Source organism: Rhinichthys klamathensis, unplaced genomic scaffold (genome assembly GCF_029890125.1).
Source record: "Rhinichthys klamathensis goyatoka isolate OS25496 unplaced genomic scaffold, OSU_Roscu_1.1 h1tg000009l_1, whole genome shotgun sequence".
Taxonomy (NCBI): Eukaryota; Metazoa; Chordata; class Actinopteri; order Cypriniformes; family Leuciscidae; genus Rhinichthys; species Rhinichthys klamathensis.
Window position 1 is genome coordinate 1,278,428 of NW_026606562.1, and position 23,462 is coordinate 1,301,889.

General features: G+C 38.7%; 1 protein-coding gene across 3 annotated transcripts in view; it reads right to left on the reverse strand.

Moving 5' to 3' along the window:
- Positions 1-23,462, reverse strand: part of LOC130093026 (ephrin type-B receptor 3-like) — a 45,142-nt gene that overhangs the window by 19,739 nt on the left and 1,941 nt on the right. For all 3 annotated transcript variants that reach the window (XM_056260534.1, XM_056260533.1, XM_056260532.1), the window contains exon 2: positions 375-439. In XM_056260534.1, coding sequence (XP_056116509.1) covers positions 375-439 — 65 coding nt within the window. The remainder of the gene's footprint in view (positions 1-374; positions 440-23,462) is intronic.

Below are 23,462 nucleotides of genomic sequence, written 5' to 3' on the forward strand. Positions count from 1 at the left end.
GCCATTATTTGAAAATAATGCTAATACAAAACAAACAAAAAAAAAACTAAAGGGGAAAACAAAACCAGAGGTAATGACTAACTAAATATTGTAACTAAACAAACAAACAAATAAATAAATAAAAACAAAATGGGGGAAAACAACCACAACAACAAATAAAATAAAAAAAAACTAAAACAAAACAAAATAAAATAAAAACACAAGGGGAAAAACAAAACTGTTCCTACAAACGGACCAGTTATTATTTTATTTTTTTTAATGTTAGGGTTAAATATGACATGGAGAGGGTTTTTTTTTTCATGGAGATTCACAATTTGGACAGAAGGAGCAGATCATATAAGCATAATGTGAAACACACAACAGCACTAACTCACCCCAGTTTCAGGATGTGAGGTCCATGCGAGTTCAGTGGTGGCCCATTTGGTGTCCATGAGTGTTTCTGCAGGAAAAAAAGAAAAGATTCACTAAGTTTGAGGAACAATATGAGCCTAAACAACTGACAACAAAAAAAATGAGAAAACTTAATGAAATGGAAAACCTTGGGAGGAATTGATTTCACACTGTGAAGGACGAGCTAAGCAATACATAACAGTCACTGTCCATATTGTTAATGGGCATTAATGCATTGTGGTAAATTCACGAGTGCCGTTACAGAGAAACACTATCATGCTAATCAACGGAGAAAAGACGGAAGAAAGGCAAAACAGCTTTGTGGGTGATCCAGAAGACATTGTCAAAGATTTATGACAGCCCTCCTCTAATTAGATTTAATTAGCCGTGTATTTGCTGGGTGGGAAAGAAAAGCTAAGTGTTTTTGAAAGACAACCCTCTACCCTTCCTACACGTACACACACACACACACAAAACATCCACACACTCGCACCCTTAAGCTAGCAGCTGTAAACTCAAGAGGATATATAACAGAGCAAAGGAGTTCTTGAACAGCGCCATAAAACTTGCAAAAGGAAGATCTTCACAATTTCCTCAATGCCCAATATGCTCTGCCTGTCTGTTTTTTTCTGTTGTTATCCCACCAGCCATATGTGCAGCTCTCTGTTTTTATTACAATGAAAGCACGCTCACTCGAACATATTGAGTCAACCATTTTACCTTCCACCACCTGCTTCTGCTGTTTATGTATGGCGGTCGCAGTTACGATGGCACGTAGTGTCTATGTTTTAGTAAATTAGATGGATGGGAGTGTTTAAAAGTGCACTGAAATCATGTGTTAGGGAACAAAACATCAGAGGAAGTTTCTTGTCCCCCGAAGTGAGTGCTAAACCCAGTTAGTCCTTGTATTAACATCCGTCCCAGGAATAAACAGGGTTTGGATGTTGTCATAAATGCATTTGAACTCTTTGTAGGGCTTCATGGTTTGGAGAAAAAGAAAACAAAATGTAATAAATAAAAAATAAAATAAAATAAAAAATCCAACTTTGCCGTGCTTATTTTTGAAACATCAAATTCTCCAAAGATCTTCACCACGCTTACGGTTATATTTCATATTTGAAGTCTTTCTAAACGCTCAAATCATGACAAAACAAAAAAAAATGCATTTTTCAAGCGTGTGCAGCTCGCAAAGTCGTAAGTCAAGTCAGGTCACCTTTATTTATATGCCGCTTTACACAAAACAGTTTGTTTTAAAGCAGCTTTCCAGTAATAACAGGAAAATAATGCATTTCAGCTGATGCCATCTGAAGTCAGTTCAGTGTTGATTCAGTTCAATTGTAAAGATCATCAATTATTAAATCAGTTAATTTCACCTATAAAGCAGTTCTGCAAAAAAAATGACGTATCAGAACACTTAGAAAGTGGGACTTATTCTGTCATTTTGCGTGCTTTAGCCTACTTTCTCCCATTCTTAGTAATATGAGTGCACAGTCTTCGTTTACATAAAGTCTTTGCTGATTTGTCCCGGACGACAGTGGAGGACCACCTACTCACCTGTCAATCAAACCGGATATTAATAAAGTTGGACACGGCAGTCTGTCTGATTTGGCTACCTGATATTGCATCACTCGTCTACTGGAAATATTGAACTCGATTGTGGCTACTTGACATGTTTCCAACGCATAGGTTTGTAAAATAAGTAGAAACCATTTAAGGCTTTCACGCCATTGATTTCCTGTTGGGATGTCATTCATCGCGTGTCATTGGCTTACAGGTCCGCTGGCATTCAAACACGCTATACAAAATACCTCGTAGTTTAAAAGAAAACCATAAGTCAGCTGTCAGCTGTACTAGTGCAAGGTACTAGTGCAAATAAAACGCCGGGCAGAACCAGAGAAAAGGGGAATGGAGTGAAAGTCAGATCTGACTCAGTGAAACAGGGGGAACGTTCGGGAGCATGCGGCGATCGACTGCAGCCTTCTGTTTTGTTTGCGTTTTGTAAGCTGCGCTGAAAAACAGCAAAGCCGAGCATTGTGTCAGCTGAGCGCGCTTTTTAGATGAGGAGGCAAGTCCCGGCTCAATGAGAGCGCGAACACAGCGGAGGGTGACCCACCCCTCACCCCGGCCCGTCGCAGTCAGGGGGGGGAGAGGCCGTGCCCTCAATGCGACAATTCATTCACACTCCAGCATGAAGCCTCCAGCAGCACCCAGCCTCCATTACGCACTCCTCTACAGTTAAAATGGCTCCACACAGGGAACGTTTTGTTCATGGAGCAGAGGACCGACGGCTTATTTCCTGCTTCTCCCACTTCTGAGGTAAAACCGAAGAGCACGGGCAGTTTCTGGCAGGATGTCGAAACCTGATTGACGAGTGCTCTGCAAAAATCCTTCCCTTGCGCAATCCGTCTGCAATCGCATGTTTGAGAGTGAAGCATGGGCAAACTTTGAGCCGAAAGCCCAACGACATAAAGCATCCACCATAAAGTCAAGTTAGAGAGGCAGAACTGACTGTTATGAAACTTGAAAAGGCAGGCTGGCACAAACGTTTCTGCCGCAAAACAAAACCTCATTCACCTCGCGTTGACTTAGCTGTCATACAAGTTGAAATGAAATATTTAGGTTTTTTCAAACTATAAAACACTAAAGTAGAAGAAAATAGCAATTACATACTATATAAACAAATATATATTTTTAGTAATAATATGTATTTTGAATGTGTACAATGATAAATGGGTTGCCCTTTATAATAACTATATATAGTTATATATTTCATATTTTAATGGCTTAGTAAGTTTTTGAACATTCTCATAACGTTTCAAAATCTCAGGTAATGTAAATATTTGAAGTTACACAAGCACATATCATATAACATAATTCAAAGATAACTGACTTGTTGTCATATGTTTAGAGATAAATATGGACATGTGTGTAAAATTACTGTAGATTTGTTTTTGGTCCAAACACTAAACTTTTTTTTCTGTAACTACACTGTAAAATATTATTTTAAGTAATTAACATTCAAGTTGATTATACTTAAAATTTTTAAATCGATTGTACTTAAAAAAAAATGTGATACTATTTAAACTACTTAAAAACGGTATAAACTAATAATAATATATTTTAATAGTCATTTTTCATAATAACATAGTTCATATATAATTTCACCATATTGTGTTGTCACTGCTTTTTAAGTAATGTGTAAATGGGTAGGTCTTTATAATAACTTACTATGAATAACAGCATCATAAAATGCTTATGTAAATATGTAAATATTTTTAATTGCTTATTAATAAGGTCTCAAAGACTCAAAATTCCCAGGAAACACACATATGAGGTTACCAAAGCAAATGTATGGAAGTATGTATAAATGACATAATATGGAAGTATGTGTAAATTACTAAACAATAAGTCATTGTTTTTGCTTCAAACACTAAATATAAAAGTTGCATGACACACAGATTTAGTGGAAAATTCCCATTCACAGAATTGCATGTTCACAGACACACACACACACACACACACACACACACACACACACACACACAGAGCTGTGTTTTTGTGATATATGAGGACATTCCATAGGCGTAATGACTTTTATACTGGACAAACTGTATATTCTATCCCCCTACACTGCCCCATCCCTAAACCTACCCATCACAGGAGACATGCTGCATTTTTACATTAAAAAAAAAAACACATTGTTTTTTATGTTTTTTAAGCTATTTGAAATATGAGGACTCATGCAATGTCCTCATATATCACGTGTAAGTTGTAATACCAGTGTAATATGCATGTCATTATACACATTTGTGTCCTCATATATCACAAAAACAAAAGCACACACACAGAGACACGCACACGCACACAAGCACACACGTACACACACACACACACACACACACACACACACACACACACACACACTGACACACACACATATTGATGTAAGAAAGGTCAGCTCTTCCATTCTAATCCTCTAATGACAGAGCAGCGTTAATAACAGAGGAAGACAGAGAAACACTTGGTTTCTAAAACACACACACACACACACACACACTCATTCTGCGGGTTTACAAGCGCCTGAAAATATTTCTTTGTTCCAGTAAGCAATCTTCTTTAAAAAGAGGGGTATGTGAACAAACCCACCTCTATTGATACAAAGAATGTGCAGTGGATTTAGAAACTGACTCAGTGCCGTGTGGGCAGACAGGTGAGAGATTACTGCAGGATTTCAGCCCAACTGCTTTCAGCTTTAGCGATTCCTTTTTCCGTGTTGTTTGGAGGTTAGGACACGTGCAAAGCAAGGAAAACTCAAAGTGAAACGGCAAAGACTGGATCAGGATTGTGCAGATTGAATGACTAAAAGAATTACATTTACATACATATTTTGCATGTAAGAAAATGAAAGGTGAAGTGTGTACTTTTTGCACCATTATAAGTTAAATAGAGATGCAGTTAAACCAGTTTTCTGAAGACTGACATTGGTCAGTCAAACAAATAGCCCCGCCCAAACTTATGGTATTGGTGAACACTATGTTGTTGTGGCAGGTTGGTCAAAGATATATATAATCTAAACTCAGATCTATCTAAACAATCTTGATTTGCCAATCTCCTGCTGCGCTGTTGTGGAATCGTACCAAACAACAGGCTTAAGGACTAAACAAGGAACGTCACTCTCCGTCTCCAAACACTTGAGCTCTGTTTTGCCACCCAACACTGAGATGTGTCAACAGCGTGGGGAAAACACTGCATTAAACGCATTAAAGCTATTAGACTGATTGCTTTGTATGTGCTTTTGTTGCTGCTTTTATTAGCTGTTGGGGGGTTTGGTGAAGCAGGCTGAAAGTGGGGGAGATATTTTGGGAGAGAGAGGGTGAAGGAGGACGGAGGGGGGGTGGGCTTCTATTTAAATTGAAATGTGGTGAGCGTCCCGGGCTTTTGTGGCACGCTGGAGTGTGGTGATTAGAGGAGTAGGCTGCTTTTGGCGAGCCGGCGTGCAACCTCTAATTGGCTGACGGTCCTTGATGTAGATGCTGGATCTCCAACACCCTGAATCCTCCATGGGAATTCCATGAAAGGAGCCTCCTTATCCCCATCCGTCCACTTGCCGTCAGTCACGGCACAATGCCTGTCACTCTCTGGGCCATTTACGTACTAACAAGGCCCACTGTCAAAGCTGCAGATGTAGCGTTCATTTCATGACGGGATTACTGTAATTTCCGACCATTAAAATCACCCGTGTCTTTGTTGAATTTGTAATTGTACAGTGGAAACTCTTAACTTCAGGAAAGACAGACTTCTCCCACTTGACTATTGGGTTACACTTTATTTGATGGTGATGCAGTTACATTGTACTTACTCAATTAACTACATGTACTTACTATAGAGTTACGGTTCGGTTTAGGGTTGTACATGGAGTAACGTATAATTGCATCACCGTCAAATAAAATGTTACCGACTATTGCTATGTCATGTTGTGCTACATTTACATCTATGCCAGACTTTTATCCAAAGCTACTTATAAGGTATTCAAGGGTTACACTTTATTTTAAGGTGTCATTTTATATTTAAGTACTGGGTAATGTTAATTAACAACATGTACTTAGTATAGAGTTAGGGTTAGAATGAGGGTTTGGTTGAGGGTTAGTTGCATGTAATTATGCATAATTTACTGTTATTTCTATAAATGTAACATATGTGACAAGGACACTTTGAGAATTTTATCAAAATTTTGTCAAATTACCATTTTCTCAAACAATCGGGAAAAGCTATATATATATATATATATATATATATATAAGTGTACTTGCAAATAATTTAATATTAATGAAATAAAAGGCCGCTTAAGTTTACTTAAAGAGAGTACACATTCTTAAAACGCTTAAGGACACTTTTAAAAAGTGCACTTTGTAATAATGCCATATTAAAAGATGTACTTTTAAGTAGATTTTAAATCATTGCTGTAATGGTATTTTGTCATGCTTTAAAGAAGTACACTTAATTTGATGTTGAATTGCATAGCATTTTAAGTTTTTGTTATTCAAAATTACTTTTAAGCTTAATGTATTTTAAATGTTTACATACTTAAACATGTGACATACAAATTTCATTAAAGTACATTTTAGCTTTCAAAAAATGCTTCTCAGTACACTCGGCAGTAACAATATTTCAAAGACAATAGAAGTAGCTATGAAATGATATATAAAGATGTACTACTTAAGTGCATCTTGCGTTTCTTGACGCCGGTTATGATGACAGCAATTGACAGGAAGATGACAAAGAGCATAAGTGCGCCTGCTACATTTTTGTTTGTTGTCTTAATTAGTTCTTCGGCTGACGTTAGGATTGATGCAAGGTCTTAGGGGGTCTGATTTTGAGGCTGACATCATCAGGGGAATGGGGTTGTGGAAAATGAGCCCTTTTGCTTTGATCAAACATGCCGCTCACGCTCACAGACAGCACGAAGACAAGCACGCGGGTTCATGCGGCGAGCAAAAGATGAGCCACAACCCAGATTAATATTCAAGCCTTGTGTCAAAAATGGGAATGGACATTGCACACCCCCTAACCCACATTTCTTCTTCTTTCCAAGGTCTTTAATTACAGACCAGAGTCAATCTGGCGAACAGGCAGACCCTGGGGCGACTGTCTGCTAACCAGGTGTGCTCACAACTATATGTTCGGAGTGCCTGAATGGGCGTCCTTAGCTAGCAAATCCACCGCCGCATGTGCGAGAGCTCCTTAATAAGTAGGGGGATCATGTCACCTGTTTAACAGCTTTTCAATGTCTCCCTCTCTCAAGAGTTATAATGCATTTCCGTTGAAGTATTGGTGGTATTTATCCCCTAAAAGGTGTAGGTTCGTACCTTAGAGTAGTAATATATACCCTTGATGTACTACTTTGAACGTTTGGCTTGCTATTTGATGAAGTTTGCATCATTCCGTCATTTTTCAGTTAATTACTGTTAAGCTGCTTTGAAGCAACCTATTTTATAAAGCGTTGTATAAGTAAAGGTGACCTGACTTTTAGGCATAAATACAATACAAAGATGCCCCTTTAAGGCTACTGGGACAAGGGACAAGCTGTTTAACTCCTGAAGGCAAATTTTTTGCCTTTTCTTCCGAGTGTAGGCTATATATTGCAATGTTATAATATTGTAATAAAGGCGTTATTGCATGGTTATGCAATACACTAAACATCTGGCAATTACATTTCTAGTGAAAACCCCTATATTTAAGCAATACATTACTAATACCATTATAAGAAAATTACTCAAGCCATTTCAGCCATTGTGGACAATTGCCATGAATTCGGCGCGTGTCCCCTAAAGCACTTAGAGGAAGAGTTACGATACTGCACATCAGTTACTCTGTTGTGGCTAGACAGGACACAAGATGCATTGAGATGGAGATAAAGCATGATCAGCTATTAATGAGCACTTAAGCTAACACGCTGGCGTATTCTGATACCGAGCGTTGATCCGATTACAGATTTCACACTAAACGGGAGCCGTCTGTTAGACTCACGTTGCTACAGGAGTACAATCAATTAATGCGTTCGTGTTTCTTCTTGTAGAGGCGAGTTATTGTATAGCCACAAGGCAAACAAGAATGCGTAGGCCTCGTCTGTGTTCATAATTTTAGTTTGGCCTGTTGGTTAGAAAAAAGCTCAAATGTGTTCTCCACTAATCAATATCCAAGGCTTTCATTCAGAAGATGAGCACCTTGTGGTTTCCCAATCCTTCCCTCAAAATGTAAAAGTATGACGTTTTCGCTAGCGCTGCCGCTTCAGGCATCGTTACACAACGTTAATGGCAGTGTTTGCTGATCAGAGAGAACGACAGCTGTACTTTTATGATGATACATGATGTGTTTTTTGTGGTTTTCTAGACTTAAACACTAACATAACGTAATTTATGCGTCAGAACATGTGATACTCATCAAAGTCATGTTTCGGTAGCGCTGATGATGGTCATGACATCTAAGCAAGAGTTTCTGTTTGGGGTTTTGTACATAATCATAGAAGACAACTCTGTTTGGACATATGGAACGCCTAAGAGATTTGGTGATATAAACAAAAAATGAGATAGAAGGAAGAATTATATTTCAATGTTTTGAGTTCTCTGAGAAACTTTGCGGTTTCTCGCATAACGTTTGCGTTTCCCAGAGAGAACTTTTCGTCCACTTGGTAAAAACTTTGCGACTACGCATAGTTTCTTGGGGGAACACAAAGGTTTAAGGTTTTGCGAGGTAACGCAAAGATTTTGCAAGCGAACTCAAAATTTCTCAGGGGAGTGCAATACTTTTGCAAATGTGCAAAGTTTCTCAGGGGAACACAAAGGTCCATGAGGTTCTTGCGAAGGAACACAAAGATGTTGTGAACGAACGCAAAGATTTTGAGTTGCTACGATTTCTTGAGGGAAACACGAAAAAATATAAATATATTTCCAAACCATTGAAATATATATAAATATATTTATATTTTTTTCTTTCGACACAGCTAGGTACTCTTTTTTATATTAAAATGTTCTGCATTTTAGAATGGCGGCAAGAACATTAAAAACAAGTGGAAATATCAGAATTATATAGTAACCATAAAAATGTTAAACCCGACCTAAAGTATCTTACATTTTTGTTTTGTTTTCAAAGAGGCCATGCTTTGCTTGACGACTCTTTCTTTCTCTCTAATTAATGTTTCAATCACACCTTTTCTATCTCTGTCTTCTTTTCCTCGGTGTCTGAGTGTGTATCAGTCTACAGGAAGTGTTTTGACAGGCCGGAGCTGATCACAGCCTTCCTTTCCATCCACTTCATTCTCTCTCATTCCCCTCATATCTCAGAAACCCCTTCTCTCTTTTTTCTCCCTGTCTATCATGCTCCCCGGCTCTCCATTCCTCTCAGCAGGAGGCAGGGCCAGCTGGAATAAATACAGATGACTCAACTAGCCGGTTGAAAAATGCAAGTGAGAGTAAACCGGTTTACAGAATGTTTGGAGTCACAAAGAATATAATAAACCATATGTTTAGGTCAAAAAGTGATGCGAACCAAGCAAAGGTTCAGTAGGAGCACCGATTTGCTTCATTGTGTTCCATACGGAAATACGTTCAGTCAAAAAACACCTCGGAAACTGCTTTTTCTGGTGTCACCCAGGTGTCTGCTATTTTTAAAACTCTGATTCAGAGACTAACTTTTAGTAGGATCTTTGCTTCAGTTACATTAAGACATTTCGGTTAAATGTAAAATAAAGAAGAAAACTGCAGTTGTGATGAATCCTGCGTTTGGCTGAGCCTAGCTTAAGCACATTTTAACCAACAGTCAAACACCTCTCCCTCTCCTCAAGCCAAAAAATTAAAAGGACTATAATCCCGATAACTATGTTTTGATTGATTTTCTCGTTCTGGTTGTAATTCAACTCTGGCTGTAATAAACTGCCAGGGACGCAAGTCTGCCAATACTGCTGAAGAAAAACAAATCTTTTTTGAAACTAAGATATTCCTCCACGCTCAATAGAGAGCTCAATGCATCATTACCCACAACTCATATTATCAGTCAAGCTATGTCCCAAAATCTGGCATATGGTACTGACAGAGATAGTATTTACATAAATCAAAAAGAATCTAAGAGCATTGGTATTAGGCATGTTGAATGAATTGCATATTTTTGCTGAGCAATAAAAGTGAAAAAGACAATGCCCAAACAGAAACTGGAAAACCCTAAAATCCTGGATGTGTTGTGTTTGGAAATATTTTGGTAGCACTTTATTTTACAGTCCTGTTCCCCATGTACATGCCATGTACTTATTATAGTAATTGTAACAACTAGGCACTATATGGAAGCTTGTTTCCACCACAGAATAAAAAATTAAAAAGGTAACTGCGACTTTTTATCTCACAATTGTGACTTTTTTTTTCTCACAATTGCGACTTTTTTATCTCAGAATTCAATTGTGGGTTATAAAGTCAGAATTGTGAGATATAAAGTCGCAATTGTGGGTTATAAAGTCAGAATTGTGAGATATAAAGTCGCAATTGTGTGTTATAAAGTCAGAATTGCGAGAAATAAACTCACAATTCTGACTTTGCTTCTCAACATTGCATGTTTATATCTCGCAATTCTGACTTTATAACACAATTGATAATTGTGAATTGAGAAAATTAGAATTGCGAGATGTAAACTTGCAATTGTGAGATAAAAAGTCGCAATTATCTTTTAAAATGTTTTATACAGTGGCAGAAACAAGCGAGTTCTAACCCTGAACCTACCTTAACCCATGTAGTTGACAAGTACTATTCTTAGGTAAGTGTATACTGTAAAATAAAATGCAACCAATATTTTTGTATTCCCATCCTGTGTTTTGTAATCCAAGCCATAAAGAACGGGGCAGGAGGCACCGCTGACTTCCTCATACCTCCATTCCAGGTTCATTATGGAGGTATTTTGGCACCGTGCTGCCCACTGGCCTTGCCTGTCAGCCTCGGAGAGGAGCTGTCGGCTGAAGCTGCTGTCCAGGGACTCATCTCCATTCTGCAACAGCCCGTTTGCCGTACTTGCTTCCCTTTGACACGTTCATTATGCCAGTGCAGAGGCAGCCAACAGACATCTAGGCTAAATATATGGTAATGGCACGATCCCTCAGGTCCACTGGAAGGCATTTGCCATGCTATAACACTAAGGAGGTACTTCAGAGTGTGGCGGATGTTGAAATGCCCCCAAACTCTCATTTTCTCCAACCCCTTTTATCTCGAGATAAGATGTTTGTGAAAGGACGTCGGGGATGATGTCAAAGCTAAAATCATGGTTTCTGGTCGATAAAGACACACACACAATGAGAAACAGTGAACAGGGAATACACAAATGCACACATATATGGGTGTTTCTTCAATTATTAAAGATGTAATATTTCCATTTTATTCAAATGAAAGTGTTATAATTTTAAAACTATGTGATATACAAATATAGCCCATGTAAAAGGCATTGAAACAATAGCAAAACTAAGATATTAAAAAATAAAAGTAGCAAAAATAATTGTTAATGTGAATTCAAAACAGTGTTAACAAAAACATTTGTTGCTACCTTAATTTGTTTAAGTACAATCAACTTGGATGTTTAAGTAATTTCAACTGAAATTACATTAAACTGGCTTAAAACATAGTTTAATCTTGTAAAATTTATAAAAAAAAGTTTAAAATTGCTTAACTTATTTTGATAAGTTGAAGAAATGTAAAATATATGTTGACAACTTATCATATTATTTTTTTACAGTGTAATACAATATAATATGACGTAATATCATATAATATTTTTAAAAACGATTTAAAAAGACAAGTAATAAAAATCAAACATGCCCGTATAATTATTAAATAGTGTATTCATCCTCGCATCACTCAGGAACTATAACTCTAGCGTATATAAATGTAAAGGTTTTGGTTATAACTTTTTTTCTTTACAGTTCTGCTATGAATTAGGGATTGAGATGTATATGTCAGGATACAATTACCCCTGCTTTAGTCATCAGCCAAACATACAATATCGTCTTACTGTGCAAACATACAAATAACCTCTAATGGCTGTTAAATATGAGATTTCTGCTTTGTATCATGGGACAGCTGTTTGTTCGCAGCTACTGGACTGATGTGGTCCACATTTCCAGCGTTCCAGTGGCTTTCGATCGCTTTGTAATGTTTCAAATATACCGTCTGGGGCGGCTAGTGAGGTTTAGATTCCTTTTCATTTCTTGAAAAGAAAACCCATAGCTGTGAGGGCAAGAACCCTGCTAACTTCCCAGTGCTGTCACATATTAGCATTGGCAGCTACTGCTGAAGACATGGGAACAAATCTGTAGCTCAGTTTCAGCTGTCATGCTGCCTGCTAATTATCAGGATATGTTGTGGTTTACCTGCTCGAACAAAGAAAACATCTCTAATGGCTCCAGCTACACCACAACGTAATAGGAGTTATTATGTTCTGGGTTTTTTTTTACATTTCTTGCTATATGTGACACATTAGCCTGAGGCGGCGCAGGTCTCTTTCGACTACCTCTTCTCACGTTAGCTCATTAATCCCAGAGACACTCGTTAATGTTTACCTGCCCACTCATTATCACAGTCAGGTCAGAGCCGCAACAACAAAGAAAGGTTAGGCAGTAACCGACAAGAATGTGGCTGGGTAGGGCCTTTGTGACTGTTAAATACACAAGCAAAAGCAATGACTAAAGCATGGTTTGGAACTGTCCTGAGTGAAAGGGACACTATCAATCATTCTACATTTGAGAACACTCTTCCTGGAAATTTCTGCCCTACTCTGCCTCTTTGGAAATATGTCAATACTGGAAGTAGGGCGCGGAAATATGCAAATGTGCATTCATATTAACGCACAAGATGAATTTACCCCATAAAGCATGTTCCTGGATCAATATTTTACAGCTCAAACCAGAGGGAACTGATCTGTTGATGGGAATGTTGTTCAGGGACCAAATAAAGTTCGCTGATTCAGGTATGTCTTACCCAGGTGAAATCATATTAACCTACCTAGAATGTGCCTCTGCTTACTTTTTTTTTTTTTTTTTTGCAAAACTACAAAAATATACCTATACATACAATTCACAGCAGTTTCCAGCTGAAATGAACACTGGTGGCAGCCCACACCAATAAATTGTAATACTTTTCAGAAATGTCGCCACAGCCACATTTTTTCAATGAGCCTGGATCGTAATTGGAGGCTATAATGTAGCTTGTTATTTCTGTTTACTCCTTGTACCCTCCCAGTTGGCTAAAGCAAAAAAATTTTGGTTACTATTCGCCCCATGCTTATCTGTTAGATCTTTTCAGCCGCGTTCTTAATTGCTGCTCAGTTAATTAATCTCACACTTGGCTGCAGTAATAACTTGACTCGTTAGACCTCTCTAAATGGTTTTCGGCTCTTTAACGCACTGACGCAGCGGAGTGTATGGAAAACGGTCATCGGAGTAATTTATTCATGGACTCCACCTCTGAGACTGTTGATTAAAAAAGAAAAAATACTGCCTGATTAGGACACGTGGCCGTCTAGGTCATTGGCGATCACACAATCATGCTCTTAAGTGTTTCACTTACAGCAAATTGACTCGCAGATTGTGACAGAAGGTATTAGCGATGGAAGTTCATTTCTGGGCAATTATGCTGGAGAAGGTTGATAGAACGGTTGACATCCAATTCTAGGGTGCCCCCTATGGCCAGGGGTTTAGATGTCTCTGAACAATTAAATAAAAGCCTTGACACATTAAAAGGAGACTGTGAATGTTTCTGCAATTGTGCATGCAAGGAAGGGGGCTAGTGACTTGAAAATCGTCAGATATAAATCAGTACATAGTGCAGCTGGACTGAGAAGGCTACAGTTCTGGGGCCATTTATGCCACAACAATCCATCTCCACAGTCCTTGCTGTCCGACCTGGGTCAGTTGCAATACTTCCTGCCCGCTTAAAATTATTAACCTAGACTTTATGGGTGTCACTTGCAGCTCTTGACCCCTAAATGAAAGGAATGGTGCAATTTCTTTGCATTTAATACCTTACATACAGTGCTACCCATACTCCATATTCTATATAGATACACTTTACAGAACAGCTCAACTTATAAAACGCTTGTATGAAGAAAAAAAAAAGACAAATGCATTATTTAATGTATTAATTTATCTTTTTACGTGATTGCTCAAGCTCATGTTGTTTCAGAGTTTTCATTTTTGGGAGATCTACCCCTTTTACCCACAGGTCAGGCGTTTAAATATCATAATATTAGCATACAGAGTAAGTAAATCAGGTGGAAGAGAGGAAGGCCAAAGCTAAGGTATGTCTCCAGAGGCTGATTATGGCACAGATGCGCTGATGAAGGGCCAGGGGAGGCTCCGTCTGCCTGCCCGCCTATAACTGTACTGTCAGGGGCTGACTAATGTATTATTCACCCTTCATTGATGTGTAACTAAAACCAACGGCGGGGGAGCCTGGGCCACCAATACCCCCCACAGACGGTAAAGCCCCGACAGGCTACTGAGCTCCATTGATTTATGGGTCTCAGTAGAGGGCCTGGTGAGAAGGCTGAGGGAGGGGGGGATGGAGTTCGACATGAGATGGGTTCCATTTTTTAAATATGCTTTCACTATGTGGTTATGCAATATCTGAAACAATTTTAGGTTGAATTTCCTGTTAAAATAACATTATTTTATCCATACTTCCCATTCATATTCTAAATAAAATAAAACATGTAAGGTCAGAATGTGGGTATATCTGGAGACACCACTAAAATGACACTACTATCATGTGAAGACAGTGGCGCTGATGGAAGAACTTAGGGAAATGGCCACATGAGATAACATAGTTGAATCAACAAGAACTGTGTACGTGGGCTGGGAAATGCAGGGCTGCTGCTGGGCATCTGTTTGAAGTGCAGGTGACATGGAAGGTTATAGCAATCTAGAGTCAATCATTGACTGATAAATCAACCACAGTGGCTTTAACAGCGTCTACACTGAACCAATAAAGTCCTTCAATGAGATTGTGTCTTGTATAAACACTGCTTTGTTTTGCGGTACTGAAAAAGTATCTGGGAAACCAACGGCACAGATAGAAAATGTGGTAAAAAGATAACTATAGAGAAAATAATTTTATATGAAAACACCCTTCAATTTAGGAAGTACTGTACAGGTGCTAAGAGATGCAATTGTCAGGTATAGAGATAATAAGAAGTCTGGGAACTATCTGCTGTTGCTCTCTTTCACACACTTGAACACACACACACATAGATCCACTAAATCCAACATACACAGACATGCCGTCACAAAGACTTGGTGGCCTCAACACTAATTACAGACCTGCTAACCACACCTTGACTGCTTGGAACCTACACGTGAACTTTTGTGTTTCAGGTACGTTACATCTCTTGGTGGTCTCGAAGCAGGATGAGTTCAACTTGGGAGCGCTCATCAAAAGAACCACAGGGTGTGTACTGAACCTCAGCATAGATTACTCATAGGAACAAGTCAACTGTACAGGAGTTCCATCACTGGAGGACTGACCATATGAACTGGTTTCAACCCTGTATTTACATCTTCCTCAGAAGAGGGATGCATGAATGGACATGTTTCCCTGAGCCTGAACTTCATAACCTGAGGGCAGGCGAGTACGGATGCAAAAGAATGGTATAAATAAAAGAGAGATAAGAAAACAGATTGCTCATTCTTTATTGATAGACATGCAGAGAGTGTCCTAATGGCTAAAGATCTGCTAGCATTGGGATTTAGTTTTCAGATATGCAGTGTGGTACGAAGTTGCTAGCTCTGTGATTGGCCATCTGTGCAGGGTGCTGCCCTGCCTTTGGGGTGTTGGGAAAAGCACCCGTATCCATGTGACCCTACAAATTTGAAGCGGTTTGAAGAATGGATGGATCTATGGACGTTTTTAGCGGCTGTGCTGACAGTTAGAAAACATGCTACAACACATTAATTCATGGCTCATTTCCTGTCCTATCTGTTTTGAATCAATAAAAGTGCCAACAGATGCATCAGCTAAAATAAGAATCTCTAGATATTACCCTCTTGATACGCTTTAGTCATAAGTGCCTTTGTGTTTATGACACCACTGCAGTGTCTTGATTAATTAACCAGGCACAAAGCTGCGTCCGATGTCGGACTCTATAGATTACCCTTAAGTGCTTGCCTACTTAGCTAGCTTCTTCAGACCAAGCTGTCTCAAAATGAAGGGAAGATTTATGAATAAGTAAGAACAGTGACAAAGTGCCTGGTTAATTAACCAATAAAAAGAAATCTAGTCCCCAGACATTTCGATCGCCACATATTTTGATGGCAAGGCAGCATCAACAACCATCTCCTCTTGGCCTGCCATATTGACCGACGGCTGGCTAAATTGAATTGGTAATCATCGCCATCCTTTTAGGTCATTTCCCAGAGGACACGGCAGGGCAAAAGTGGCAATGAAGCTGTTTCACTGTGGTGCATCTCACACCCATGATACAAATATGGCCCCTCAGTTCACCATCCCCATCTGGCCATGGGATATTGTAATTTGTTTCTAGTGCCAGCTCCATTTCACGTCAATATGCTTGCTTTCACACCCCATGAGGGTTTGTGTCACATCAGCATGCCGATTTTCACGCGTGTTCTTAGTTAGAGACCCCTTTTTGACTCTCCTCCATGCAGTGTATGGAATTAGGCCGGTTTGGGGCTGCTTTGTGCTCACATATGTCAAAAGTAAGAACCTACTCTCAGATTTTCTTAAAAGCCATGGGCGATGAAGTATCAAGAGACTGAACTTGTCAAATATATACTGCAAGAGTTTGACTTACATTGCTTTTAGACATACCACTTAGCTCCCACAGGATAACATGACAGAATAGAGTTGTAGGAACACACACACACACAGTCAAAAATCTTATCAATGACTGGATACAACAATGGTTTTGTGGGTAAATAGGCCCTGTCCCTAAGCTTCTGGTCCTTTTCTGGGATTCTGATATCACTGAAGGGGTGAGATAACAGATAGGGAAAATAATGCCACAATTAGAATTATCTCCCTGATAAGAAACGGCCGCATAAGGTGCCCAGGGAGAACAGGGAAGGGGGCTGTAAAAAGATGGTGGGAAAGTGTAGCAAAGAAGTGACAGGGAAGTGGGGAAAGGGGTGGTAAACAGAGTAGAGAAAGAGGTGCATTGTCTTAACCCTCTCTGTCGGGATAAATCCCACCTGCTGGGGGAGAGGCCTCTGAACTTCCCACACTTGTTCTCTGGGTTTTCACCAGGTTGTCATCCCTTTTATGGTCGACATGCATCTAGATGCAGTTGCAGCCCTTTAAATGAGTATACCAATAGTGACAGTTTCAAGCCACCAACTGTTACGACATAAGAGATAACATCTGTCTGTTACACTGGAAAGCTAATTTTTCCTGCCTCGAGATTTCTTTAATCTGTATGCAGGCTGTAACCTTCCTTTCTACTTTCCCACTGTCAGGTAGACCTGATTTCATGTGCAGACTCAAGGCCGTCATTGATTGATGCTCGCAGGCTTTTCAGATTCATTAAAAACCCTTGCATATTCCTTGCCCATCAAGAGTTTCTTAGACTAGCTCTGAAAAAAAGAGTGATAGGTAGAAAGATGGACAGAGAGACAGAGAGTAAAAAGGCAGAAACAATGATCTCCTCTCAGACATAGCTAGGCAGAGCAAGTCAATTTTAAGATGCAGAGATAGATCCATGGCAGCTGTCCAAGACAGAAGATGAAAATTCTCTGCTCTCGCTGTCCTGAGCTCTGCCTCAATTCCCACTGCATTCATAACCCCATCTGACCAGACCCAGTGTATTTCCATTGTCTCTCCTCTCAGCACCTTTTCAGATGAACTGCTCAACCAATACTGTACCAAGTGCCTTTTGGATACCGAACAATTCTCTCAGTCTTTCTCTGTCCCTTTGTTCGCCTATATCCTCATCTCTCCCGTTCAGGTTGAGGGCACTTTAATAACAGATAAGCCACTCATCGCAGATCGCAAGTGACTTGGGGGGTGCACGGTATGCCTTATATTAAGGGGTGTTCAGTCCTGCTCCTGGAGATCTATCTTTCGGCAGAGTTTAGAGCTGTAACAATCTAAGGGTTCAATCTAAGTTCTGCAGAAAGATCTCCAGGAGCACGATTGTCTATCTTATATCTAATATTCTCTAGACTTGAGACAAGGCTGGAAAAGGGCAGTTCTGAAGTTGATGAAGAAACATGTCACTTCATCTACAGGGTTGCTCTTGAGACTCGACTAGCGCCCTTTCTCCATGGCAGTTCTGGCCTATGTCAGCTACACAGAAAGTTGATGGGAAGATGACTGGACAGATACTATCTTCAAACTCCTCGGTTCCTCTACCCTGCCATTCATCTATAAGTCCAAAAAAGCTGGTAATGAGAGGCTCTAGGAGTCTTGGCACATTTCGAAAGGGCAGTTGCCAGAAAGGCTAAGTGAGAAGGAAGTGTGATCGATCAAGCCTGACAACGAGCCATAAATGAATCAGTCACAGAGATTCATTGAGAATCCCTGATTGGATGAGGATGGTGACCCTGTCGAAACTCGATCTGGTGTAATAGCAACAGTTAAACCAGGAGAGGGTATGAGAAGGGACGTTGGGGGAAAATATGATTATAATTACAGAAGCAAATATCTAATGAATTACATGCAACACTGTATAATATCTTATGTTTATACTCAAACATGCATGGTAATCAAACAAAAATGTTATCAGAAAAGTGAGATGTCTTAAAGGAATTCACCAAAGAAAAGTGTGGTGGATTCAGACACTTGGCTTTGGATTTACTTGAAAGATGATTTTCAAAACACCCGCAGTACAGCTACAACAGACAGACATGCAATGCCTTCAGGGACTTTTACGACACGTAACCAACTGGTTTTCACAAGTACCTGCATTTGCACCTTGCCAAAGGGCCACTGCTCTAACCTCGAACACCAAATGGAGAGGTGACAGATCGTGTAAGCAGTAAAATAGTTCCTGCCTAACACCAGTGCATTTTGTGTTGTCGGCTAAAACAAATTACCCTTACACAAGCATACCATGGTAAAAATAGTTTGCACTAAAATAGTTACTGCACTTATTGTTGCTACATTAAAACTCTGATAACTTGGTTTATTTTATTAGCTTTTTACAATATGCGATTGATATCCTGTATTAATTTACAAAGATTTTAGAGTAAGAGTAATTGTGATCCAAATACACCTATTCATTTACTGTTAGTAATATTAGCTATATTTCTTTTATTAGCTAGCTGATAAATATTATATTAAATTCTAAATAGTTTTTAACAAAATATATACACATATATAAACCTAATGAAAATTTGATCAAATAGTTTTAACTTACATTACATCAAATCTATAAACAACAACATTAAGAGTCTTCAGCTTTTCCTCAAAAATCCCCAAAAGCAAAAATCAAACCAGTCAGAACTCATTTTTTGTACACATACGCATCAACAAAATGAATGGCTAAGAAAGTCTACAGATGTGTAATTGAACAGCATGGCTCAAAAGTGCAAATTCGAGTCTAGATTTAACTGAAAGGGTAAAGGGCCAGTGTGCTTTTGGGCCCTTGCCTGCGGCTCCCAATGTTTGATGTGGAGATTATGAGCATGTTTCAACCATCTAGAGGCCTGGTTTGATTGGTAGCGTGGAGTTTAGAAGCTGTCATTAGACTTACATCCCCCCCACCCTGTCCGCACATGCCCATGTTGCTAATCAAAGCAGACATTTGCACCTAGCGTTAGCATTAGCCATTTCCTGCAGGGCTTCTAACATCATACATTCCCTCCAATTGAACTGCGGTTTGAAAACTGGCACACATATTTATCTGACAGTTACAGTTGTTTTCGCTGTTTTGCACATTGTCAGTTCAGTATCATTTAATATAATTCAATCAGTATCTTAAAATACAATTTTGGTTTATATTTTGGGATATATAATATTAGGTTGTGGATTGTGTTTTCTCTCCCTCTTGTTCTCTAATTATAATGAATTCATATCAAAGAAATCTGCTTTATCAGCAGAACAAGCCAGACTGGTTTAATGCTCATAAACATTGTCCATCAAAGGACCAAGAGTCTGAAAGCTTTTCCCAACTCCTTCTAGCCAAGCAGCTTCGCTATAAAGTAATGCCTATGGTATTCTTGTAAAAATGTGTTAGTCATTTCTCAGGAGCATAGCGGGACTCCATGTGTGTGTCAGATCGTATGTCATCTCCCTTCTATAGTCTGAGCTCATGTAACCTATTTCTGCGTGCTACTTCTATTTATGTGCATTTTGACACACTACATGCATATTGAAAGACGGAGTTGTCTCATATTTGGCGGTTTGAAATTTAAGCAAATTATTATTTCGCTAACTTATGCAGCTAGCAGGTCACAGTGCTGTCTTAGATCTTATAGAGGTAAAAACACATCTGAGACGTAGCATGAATATGACACATTTCAAACAATTAATACATGTTTCTGAGCAGGGAAACTATCTCTACTATATTTTTTATCCGATCAAATTGGCTCTGACTGTAAATTCACTGAACCAATGCAGGCATGCAGTCCGAGTCTCAAAAGTAAAAATCCCTGTGGTTGGGTCGGAGAGGGAAAACCATTCAGATGGGAAGAAAAATGAATTGCGCTTGTCATCATGTGACTTTGTTTGGGTACTCTGGGTTCAAACGCAATGGGCGTTTTGGTAGCAGATATATTCCCTGCCAGCGCCACCCATCTTGCTCCTGACCAACCGAAGACAGAAACCAAGCTCCGATGTCTCTCTTTCTCTCAATCCCTCTTTCTTTCTGCTCTCGATTCCTCTCTGTCATTCCGCTTCAGTAGCTGCAGACAGCACCGGGGGGATTTTGGCAGTGTTCAGGCCCAGACACATTCTCTCCTCACACTGTCGTGAGTGTCAAAGACCTATTTTTCTGTAAAGGCCTTTGCGTCAGCTGCCAGGATTGCCCTTTTGAGTGGACACTCCAAAAAAAAGAGCGAATTCTACATTCCAGTCAGCGTCCAGTCCACTTCTTCATCAATTAACAGAGCACTCGGTTAAATATTGGCCTTCAGCGCAAGTTATTGCTCCACGCTGCACAGGCTTAGAATGCTGGCGAATTTTACAGCCGGAGCATTCCTGAATCCAAAAGGTTATCGGTGCTAATGTTTATGGGTTAGTTATGTGAGCTTTCGTGGACCACCAGAGTGCGTGCGCTTACGATAACCCTGCCTGGTTTTCATAGCATCTTTAAGCCTGAGTCTGAGACCCCATTGAGCTCCTTACGAGAGTCTGAAACAAAGCCAACAGACATCTGTTCACCCTATAGCCTACTCTGTTTAACATATGACCTTTCAATGGCTCACCCACAGGACTTGGATATTAATAAATTTCATTGTTTTATAAACAGATATTACATGAAACGATATAAATATAAGCCAAAGCTGTGGCACATACAGGCCCCACCAGTGAGGGGAACACCATTTTAATCATATATATGTATGGAAAAAAATCTAATATATTTGATATTTACATATTTCAGTTCAATTTTATTTCAGTTTACAGATATAATAAATATAATAATATAAATAAATATCATAACTTTACAAAGACAACTTTATCATAGCAGCAAATGCATGTTGTTGGTCTTCCGCCTGAACCTTCATTCCTTTTTATATATTTTTTTTTTCATTTTTTTTTTTATATATATTGTAGGCTAATAAATAATTATTATCTTATCTTAAATAATTATCTTAAATAAATTGCTGTCTTTATGGTCATTAAAAACACAATAAATAGGCTAATAAATAGGCCTATTACTTTTTTTTATTGTACTTTATTAGTGCTTATATTTGGTTTCTCTAATTGAGTGAGTTGACTCATGCGTATAGGTGTGAAGAACAAATCAATGCTCTGACCTCGTTTTAAACCTTTTGACCGTAGATTTTACAGATCGATGAAGTCGCATCGATTGCAGAGGTCGGGTTGCGCTCAACAGCTGTCATTATAATAATAATAATTATTATTATTATTATTATCATCATAAATAATAATTATTATTGATTTCTGTTTTTAATATTTACGAGGAATTAAAATATCAACTGTATTAAAAAAAAATAGTGATGTAGCCTAAATTTCGTATAGCCTACGACTAATCTTTTTTTAACAACATCAAGAATTTTAGGCTAAAATTAATGTTTTAATGAAAAGCAGGTTATATAATTCATAAGATGTGACATCACTATTTCTTGTAAGTTTTTTTTTTTTTTCATTATTGATTGTTTGGATTCGCAGTTCCGCTTTAAACGGACTTATGGCTGTGTGAAAAATGATTTTTAAAAGTGCAAACGTTCCATATAGCCAATCAGATCATGTAAAACATTTTAAATAAAATGTCCTGGCCTCTAATAGCTCACATGAATGAATACATTTTTAAATAGCCTATAAATAAATGTTTGCTCAGGCCTTTCCTAAAACTCCCATTACGGCTCTTCTGCAGTGAATGGCCCTGTAATTATTCTCTTGTTTCTCATGTTAATGCTGTTTACCCCCAAAATGAGTCTGTTATTTCGTCAACAGGGGGCTACATTTGCTTTAGTTGCGTTTATGAATCAGCCTACCACTTCAATGGGACAGGACGCTCCGAACAAACATGGATCATCTCAGTATTTTGGTACGTTGATTTATGGGGTCAAATGGTCTAACTTTACTCGCGCTGTCCTGCGAAGGTCTGTTTTACCACATTGCGATGAGATATGCCTTTAAAATGACTGTAGTTACCTCAGAGTAATTATATAGGACAAAATGTGTTTATCACGTGTATGTGCTAAATAATAAGTGCAGTGGGGTAGTGGGAATTAAAACCAGGCCTTAGACTAATTGGAGTAGACGAGAGAGAGAGAAAGAGGGGAGATTTCCTACTAACGCTTGTGATTTCACATTCAAACAGAGATAGGAGCGTAAGTGATGTTTTATATAGGCAACATCAGAGTAGGCAAAATCATATTTAAATGCATGTTGGACAGTTTTGATCCTTTTTTAGGTTCAGTAGACTTTCTTATAATGAAATCTCCAGGGACCAAGAATATGATTGCTTTCAACGAGAACACTGCAGTGTTTAAATCAAATTCACTTCAGAAAATCATTCAGTATGAACGGACACATAAGACGGATCGTGCTTACAACCCTAAACAATATAACCTACTGAATAACTTGTAATTAGGTTATTCGTAAAACTCTTTCATTATATAATTATTTCATTAAACATTAAGATACTTGCGTAGCCTACAATTAATAGGCTGATTGATTTTTATTTAGCGAAACAAGGAGACAAACTGTCCGAAAATTTAGTAACCGAGGCCCTTGTGCCTTTCATAAACATTTATTCTTTTTTTCTGATACATTCTTAAAAATAAAGCTTCATTATTGACATCGATGTTCTATTAAGAACCTTAAACATCCATGAAACCTTGTTGTTGCACAAAAGGTTCTTTATAGTGGAAAAAAAGATTCTTCACACTAAGAAAAAAAAAGAAG